The sequence below is a fragment of the Orycteropus afer genome, unplaced genomic scaffold (genome assembly GCF_000298275.1).
Source record: "Orycteropus afer afer isolate SDZICR_OR568_19922 unplaced genomic scaffold, OryAfe1.0 scaffold00271, whole genome shotgun sequence".
In the NCBI taxonomy this organism is placed as follows: Eukaryota; Metazoa; Chordata; class Mammalia; order Tubulidentata; family Orycteropodidae; genus Orycteropus; species Orycteropus afer.
Window position 1 is genome coordinate 3,987,770 of NW_006921858.1, and position 9,143 is coordinate 3,996,912.

Genomic DNA, 9,143 nt, shown 5'->3' on the forward strand with positions numbered 1-9,143 from the left:
TCCAAGGAGTGGCTGGTGGGTTTGAACCGCCAGCCTTCTGGTTAGCAGTCAAGTGCCTTAGGCACTATGCTACCAGAGCTCCTCCATTTACAATAGCTACCCACAAAATAAAATACTTGGGAATAAATCTTACCAGGGACACAAAAGACCTGTATAAACAAAACTACAAAAGACTACTTCAAGAAATTATAAGAGGGGCACAGCTCTACTCTAACACCATGAGCTGGAGTTGATTCAATGGCAACTTTTGTATTATGTTCTAAAAAGAAAGAAAAGAAACCGTAAGAGATGTGTATAAATGGAAGAAAATACCATGCTCATGGATAGGAAGATTGAACAATGATAAAATGTCCATTCCACCCAAAGCAATCTATACATTCAATGCAATCCCAATCCAGATTCCATCAACATTCTTTAAGGATATTTATTAACTTTATATGGAAATGAAACACACCTCAGATAAGCAAAACACTACCGAAGAAGAACAACAAAGTAGGAGGTCTCACACTCCCAGATCTCAAAGCCTACTACAAAGCCACAGTAGTCAAAACAGTCTGGTATTGGTACAATGACAAACACATAGACCAATGGAATAGAATTGAGAATCCAGAAATAGATGCATTCACCTATGGTCAGCTGATCTTTGATAGAGGGCAGAAATCCATTAAATGGGGAAGAGAATGTTTAACAAATGGTGCTAGCAAAACTGGATATCCATTTGCAGAAAAATGAAGTAACATCTGTACCTCACACCATACACAAAAACTAACTCCAGATGGATCAAAGACTTAAATGTGAAACATGAAACTATAAACTTTCTCAAAGAAAAAACAGGGGCAAATTTAGTGGTCCTCATTTATGCATAAATAGACTATCAAAAACAACCCAAAATGCACAAACAACAGAAAATAAACTAGATGAATGGGACCTTCTAAAAATTAAATTTTTACGTGCTTCCAAAGACTTCTGCAAGAGTCAAAAGAGAAACAATGGATTGGGGAAAAATATGTGGCTATGACATTTCTGACAAGGAACTTACCTCTAAAATTTATAGAAAACTCCAACAATTCAACAACAAAAAGACACATACTCCAATTAAAAACTGGGTAGAAGACATGAATAGAAACTTCACCAAAGAGGATATTCAGGTGGCCAACAAACACATGAAGAAATGTTCAAGATCATCAGCCATTAGAGAGAGGCAAATCAAAACAACAATGAGATACCAACTTGTCCCAGAACTAGTAGCAAAGTTCAACAAGACAGAAAATAACAAACGCTGGTGCAGATATGGAGAGATTGGGACTCTCATACACTGCTGGTGGGACTGTCAAATGATACAACCACTGTGGAAAGCAGTATGGCAATTCCTTAAAAAGCTGGAATTAGAAATACTATTTGACCCAACCATTCCATTACTAGTATATAGCCTAAAGATGTGACAGCCAGGACAAGAACAGATATATGCACACCCACGTTCATCGCAGCACTATTTACAATAGCCAAAAGATGGAAACAACCTATTCCACAGAAGAATGGATAGCCAAACTATGGTATATACACACAGTAGAATAACGCAGACTCTGCCAAACACTGCATAACATTAATGAACTTAGAGGACATTATACTGAGTGAAATAAGTCAATCACAGAAGGACAAATATCGTTATTGGTCCATTATTGTAAAAAGTCAAGGAAAGATTTATATATGGAAGGACATTTTCTCTGTTGGTCACCACAGTGGGAGGGGAGGGGGGAGGATGGAACACCACTAGGTAGGTAGAGACAATTACTGATTTGGGTGAAGGAAAAGGCAACGTACCAAATCTAAGTGATCAACACGGTGGCGCTGAGGAAGAGGACGATATACAGAGGTGCATGGGAGGCAGAGACAACAAAGATGAACACTTCAACACATACAGTCCTGCATTGTCAGTGATATCAAACATTTATACACAGGTGGATAAAGGAATGGATAGGAGGTCTGGTTGCGTAGCGTCTAAGGCATTTATTTGACTGCTTACTAGAAAGCTGGCGGTTCAAACCCACCAGCCACTCCTCGGAAGGAAGGTTTGGCAATCTACTTCTTTAGTGATACTGCCTCGGAAACCCAAGGAGGGGTCGCTATGAGTCGATCCGACTTCACAACAGGGCATTTGGTTTTTAAAGGAGTGGATAGGATGAACAATTAGGTACGACTATGCAGGGGGACGTGTGCCCATGACCATGTACAGGGCTGGCAGACAATGTTTCCACAAGTGTATTTTTACTTTCTGTAAGAATTTCCAGGTATATAGCAGAGCTGACAAGGGGCAAGGTTGTAGTCATTTCTTGGCCACAGCCAACCACCCAGAAGGAATGAGTAGTTGGACCTGTGGGTGCAGGACCATGGTTACAGGGGAAATCAAGTTCAATTAGAATAACATACTACACAAAACATTGTTCCACATCCTATTTTGGCGAGTAGCAACTGGGATCTTAAAAGCTTTCAAGCCGCCATCTAGATGCAACAATGGGTCTCTCCTCATCTAGAGCAAAGAGAAGAATGATGAACACCAAAGATTCATGGAAACAATTAGTCCAAGTGACTGGTACACCATGCGATCCTCAGCCTATATGATGAGACCAGAACAACTAGATGGTGCCTGGCTACCACGGTCAACCACTCAGAGCATGATCTATGTAGAAAATGTGGATAGAGTGGGAGAACAATGTGGAACAAAACTCAAAATCATAAAAAAAAAAAAAAAGGGGGGGGACCAGATTTGCTAGTCTGATAGAGCCTGGTGGAACCACTGAGACTATGGCCCCCAACTACCCTTCAGGTCTGGAATTGAACCCACTCCTGCAGCTTCCAGCCAAATAAAAGACAGGCATATGAGCTGTCCTATGGGATATGAACATTTACATTAGGTAGACACACTCCTTGGAGAGATCAATCATGGGAGAACAAAAGGGCTATGCGTGTACGGGAGACAGCTTGGGGGCAGGAATGCATGGGAGGGAAGGACACAGGCAAGAGATAACTATGGGGAGGAAGTGGGAGGGGAGCTATTGCACTTTGGAAAATTAGAGTCAATGTCAATGGGACAAAGTGTATGTGAGCTGCTTGTATGGAAAGTGAAGTTGCTCTGTAAACGTTCACCCAAATCACAATTAAAAAAAGAAAAAGATTTTAAATCCTACAAATAATCAGTATGCTTTTGCAAGATTTAGACACACATACACATCCTCAAAAGAAAAATGTCACTTTGAAGACAAAGGTGCACCTGATCCAAGCCATGCTATTTTCAATTACTTCATATGCATGCAAATGCTACACAATGAATAGAGAAGTAGAACTGATGGCATTTGCATGTGTTAGTTAAGAATACTGAATCTACCGTAGACTACCAGAACAAACTGATCTGTCTCCGAAGAAGTACAACCAAAATGTTCCTAAGAAGTAAATATGGCAAGATTTTGTCTCACCTACTTTGGACATGTTATCAGTAGGGATCAGTCCCTGGAAGGGATCGTGCTTGGTAATCGATTAGCAAAAAAAGAGGAAGGCCCTCAATGAGATGGATTCACACAGTGGCTACACAATTGTCTCAAACATAGTGATGACTGTGAGGAGGGTGCAGGACCAGGCAGTGTTTTGTTCTGTTGCTATCAGTGGGAAACAACTCCACAACATCTAACATCCACCACAACAAAGAGATTCCTCAAAGGCTAAGAGACATTATAAAGTGATATTTACATAGCATTTACATTGTATTATGTATTATAAGTAATCTAGAGATGATTTAAAGTACAGACATATCTTATTTTATTGTGCTTCACTTTACTGCACTTCAGATAACTGCATTTTATAAAAATTGAAGGTCTGTGGCAACCCTGCATCATGGAAGTCTACTGGTGCCATTTTTTCCCAACAGCATGTGCTCACTTCATGTCTCTGCCACATTCTAGTAATTCTCATAATATTTCAAACATTTTCAAAATGCTATTGTATACATTACAGACTACAGTATAATATTAACATAACTTTTATATATACTGGAAAACAAAAAAAATTCACATGACTAGCTTTATCGCAATATTCGTTTCATCTGAAGTGTTCTGGAACCTAATTTCCAGTATCTTCAAGGTGTGTCTCTATATAGGAGGATGTGAGTAGGTTACACGCAAACACTATGCCATTTTATTTAAGGGACTTGAGCATCTGCCCATTTTGGTGTCCTCAGGGGATGAGAGGCAGGTCCTAGAACACATCTCTCATGGATACTGAAGGATAAATGTGCTCTACCCAAAGTTTTTTTTCCCCTCTCTAAATATGTTTAGGATTATTACAAATAGAAAGTTTAAAAGACACATACATTACGAGCCTAGATGGTTTCTTAAGATACCTCTACCTCTAATATTGAAAGATTCCATAAATATGTAAAGTTTACAATATCCTGTAAAGTTGGTAAATATTCCACCTACATTTTGTAAAATTCAGCAGCAGAGATGCGATTTGCCTAAGTGTTACCCAGGGTATCAAGTAGCTGGGAAGGGATCAGAATTCAGGTTTAATGACTGACCATATGATACTCTGTTATTAATATACTAACTCTTAAAAACGCCAAAGAAAGCATGTGTAGGCACTACCAGTTGCAAATTATTTTTCTACAGATATAGAAAATATTGTTGTGGATCAATTTTTTAATTCAAAACTTGATAAATCTTATTTCAATTCTTATATCCTAAAACAATTAAAAGTAAAAATCCAAAAATCTAGTTCTATGCTAGTAAGTTCTTAGAGACATGTGAAAACTGTATTGGAATGCAAATTAACCACTAGGAAGAGTGAGGGTTTTGTTCTAAAAAGAAAAACTTCAAAGATTTCTATAATTAAGAAATTTCTACTTTTATTTCTTTATATAGTTTCCATCTTAAGACCAGTAGAGGTCTTATATTTGGGCTCCAAATAACTTAAACTATGTAATTTATTTATAAAATCAATGTGGATTTTGTTGTTGTTATGTGCCGTAGAGTCGTAGAGTCGGACCGACTCATAGCGACCCCTCCTTGGGTTTCCGAGGCAGTATCACTATGGAAATGGATTGCCCAACCTTCCTTCCCGAGGGGTGGCTGGTGGGTGTAAACCGCCAGCCTTCTGGTTAGCAGTCAAATGCCTTAGGCACTACACTACCAGAGCTCCTCAATGTAGATAAGATATACAAAAAATCCTACACAAATAATAAGATAACGAAATATAATTTTTAGAAGTCTTTTATTTTCTACTTTACTAAAAGTAGATTAGCAATCCATCATTCCTTTAACTTCTATATGAATTAGTTATAATCTCTTGGGAAATAAACTCATGAGGAGCTCTGGTAGCATAGTGGCTAAGACACTTGCCTGCTAACCAGACAGCTGGCGGTTCAAACCCACCAGCCACTCCTTGGAAGGAAGGCTGGGCAATCCTACTTCCACAGTGATACTGCCTCGGAAACCCAAGGAGGGGTCGCTATGAGTCGGGTTTGACTCGACGGCACATAACAACAACAACAACAACAACAACAACTAAATTGTACACACAATGGAATACTATGCAACAGTGAAGAATAACGTAGAATCTGCAAAACACTGCATAACATGCATGAGCTTGGAGGCCATTATGCTGACTGAAATAAGTCAATCAAAGAAGGAGAAATACTGTATTAGTTCATTATTGTAAAAAGTCAAGGAAAGATTTATATATGGAAGAAAACTTTGTTGGTTACCAGGAGTGGAAGGAAACTTTCTTCATTGTTTATCAGCGGTGGGAAGAGGGAAGGGAACAATGCAAAAATAATAATAATAATAATAATTAACAACAACAACAAAGAAGATTACTATGTTGAATTTGGAGTAGTTCTTACTACATATATTTGCATATGCATACAAATGGTAAAAAGCAAGATTTAAAACCAATGGATCTTCATTTTCTTATTTTCAATCACAGCTAAAATATACACCAATTTTCTTAGCTGAAGTTTAATATTTGACTTATATGCTTTAAAAGTATATCAAAATGTAGCTATAAAAATGTAATATAATAACTAGTAGCCATTAAAAAACCAGAGGAATAGTTGAAATTGAAATATATGGTATACTGATGTGTGTAAAACTGTAATATACACAGAAATCACACAAAGTCATACAGTATTAACATTTACTGCACCCAGGTGATGAGATGAAGAATGGACCCCCCCCTCCCTTTTTGAGAAAGATCTTTTAGGTTTTTTTTAGTTTTTTTATTGTGATTTGGATGCAAATTTATAAACAAGATTCATTTTACTCTCAACAGTTCATACACATTTACAATCACAACAATAAACAGCTTTTTCCCATCTCCTCCCTGTGACTACCCTTTCCCTATTTCCTTATCTCCATACTCCTGTGGGTCCAGCTTTCCCCTATGCAAATGCTACTCTTCTGATCTCTCAGGATCATCTAAGGGATGCATGTCCCTGCAGCAGGTGTTCTGCTAGTAGACCTTTCTATTTCACTAAAACCTAATCCACAAAATTGAGTTCAGTTCCAGGCTCCAAGGATAACCTGGAGCCACAGTCGTGGGCGTTTCATCAGTCTCTACCTGATTAGTAGTTCTCATCATTTTTGTATTTTTAAATTTTGTTCCACATTCTTACCCCTACTCTATCCAGGATCTCCAATTTTGATTCTTTTCCCAATGGTTGCATTGCTAGCTATATATCATCTAGTTCTTCTGGTTATATTTTCTAATGTTTTTTATTATAAATATCTGTTGTAAGGAAGTATCCACGAGCCAACATACTATGGCTATGATGAAACAATCTATGATTAATCTCAGAACTGAATTACCTGACTCAAAGCTGGGACAGAACTTGTCTGAGAAGTGGTTTGAGATATAGGACCATTCATCTATAAATTGAAAATATCAAAAACATCATCACCACAATGTAAAGAAAACATTTTTAAACCAAAGTAATTAAGCAAAATAAAAGCCACAGAAAACAGCACATTTTTATATGACAAAGAAATTTGATGAGATAATCAAAATAATTTAAGATTTGAAGTTTAAATATTTTAAAATTCTTACTGATAATCATAAGCAAAATTCCTTGTAATTTTAATAGGGAATATAAGAAAATCTACTTTTTCCAAAACTGTTTAAAAACTTTAAACATTATTACTTGACATGATAAAATCTTACAATGAATTGAAGGCAGATGGAAATTGAAAAGAAAAACTATTAAGACCCCAATTAATTTTTAAAATATACACTAGTTTTAAACTAAAATGGTTGTAATGTTATTCAAGTATTTACATATCATTGCATCTTTATTAGTGATTTTAAAATAAAAGCTTTAAGTATCCAGAGCTATAAAACTATTTATTTTCCCCATCACCTAATAATTGTAGTTTTCTCTACTAAACTAGCCACACCACTGCAAAAAACAATTGTTCCCTAGTCCGTTTGACTAAGAGTGATCCTACAGGACAGAGTAGAACTGTACCATAGGGCTTCCAAGACTGTAATTGTTAAGGGCAGGAGTCCCTGATGGTGGAGCGGTACAGCAGTTAGGGGTTAACTGAAAGGTTCGTGGTTCAAATCCATTGATGGCTTCATGGAAGAAAGATGTGGCTATCTGCTTCAGCGCTTCCTTAAATATTTCTAGCCTTGGAAACCCTGTAGGGCGGTTCTATTCTATCCTATAGGATCGACAGGAGTGTGGATTTGACTCAATAGCAATGTTTATTTTCAATTTATTTTTTATCTTTACAAAATCAAACTGCCACATTGCTCTCCCATAAACTGGCTATTGGATTTGAACTGCTAACCTTTTGGTTAGCAGCTAAGTGCTTAACCATTATGTCCCCAGGGCTCTTTCTTCTCTACTAAACTACTCATAAATATTCTCTGAATATAGTATTTATATCAAAGAAGTCTAGTGTTATTATTTTGATTATGTTATTAAAGTCAATGTAGGTTTTTTTTTTTTTTAATCAGAAAGAAAAGAAATAAACCAATTCTAATTAAAAAAAGAAAATACTCACCAGATGAGAACTGTCTTTCACTTCTTGTACTTGCTGTACCTGCGGTTCAGCCACAACTTTAGTGTCCTGATCAGAAGTCATGAGCTGTTTACTTTTTGGCTCCAACTGGGAGAAGTTTAATGTTAACCTTAGGATGCTGTAAAATGACAAAGACAGTAAATAGGTAATTTCAAATGCACAGTATAACTGATTCTTGAAATGAAATAAATAGAATTCTAGAAATAAGAATATATACTATATATATCTATTTGCTCAACTCCAAATTATAGTTTTTGACCAGTCTCCATTAATTTCATTTTGGCGAAGGACAACAGCTTTTAGGACCAGATACACATAATTTATTTAAAAAATAATCATTTCAGAATTCTGAACCACAAGAAACTGAAAACAGTCTGAATATAATAATACAAATACTATTTATAGTATTTGTGAAATAATTTACTCAAAAGCTAGGAATTAAGCTTCATAAATAATATCTCAATTTTCCCAATAATTAACTATAGTTCAGGGAGCTCTGGTAGCGTAGTACCTAAGGCACTTGATTGCTAACCAGAAGGCTGGCGGTTCAAACCCGCCAGCCACTCCTCAGAAGGAAGATGGGGCAATCTACTTCCGTAGTAATACTGCCTCGGAAACCCAAGGAGGGGTCGCTATGAGTCGGGTCCGACTCAACGGCATGTAACAACAACAACAACATAGTTCAGAAGGCATGAGTAACTTTCAAAATTTCATACCCCAAGTGGCAGAACCAGGAGTCCTAAATATCCAAGTCTGACTTTAAAGCATTTTTTCTTTTCACTACAAACTACACAACAATAATTTAATTTAATCAAGGTATCTTCACAGGCAATTCTAAAAACATGTGTTATCACAGGACCAAAAAAGAAATTTGAAAGCATATATATTTAGTTTCTGTAGGTAACCATGTAAGCTTTTGCTTGCTGTAATGACACTTCCTCTCAGTAACCTGCTCATGATAAATTCTCAAAACACCCGTTAATAAAATAATCTGATAATCAGAGGCAATCTCATCCAATTATCAAATGGGTATCATCATATCCCTGGAAGTCTTCTTAAAATCAAACAATAGTT

General features: G+C 36.7%; 1 protein-coding gene across 1 annotated transcript in view; it reads right to left on the reverse strand.

The window, feature by feature from the left end:
• The window catches only part of LARP4B (La ribonucleoprotein 4B), a 104,448-nt gene extending 96,316 nt beyond the window's left edge, over nucleotides 1-8,132 (reverse strand). Inside the window, exons 1-2 of the mRNA XM_007950395.2 lie at nucleotides 8,052-8,132; nucleotides 6,855-6,914 (exon numbers count right to left, since the gene is read on the reverse strand). Coding sequence (XP_007948586.1) covers nucleotides 6,855-6,914; nucleotides 8,052-8,132 — 141 coding nt within the window. The remainder of the gene's footprint in view (nucleotides 1-6,854; nucleotides 6,915-8,051) is intronic.
• Nucleotides 8,133-9,143: the final 1,011 nt, after the last annotated feature.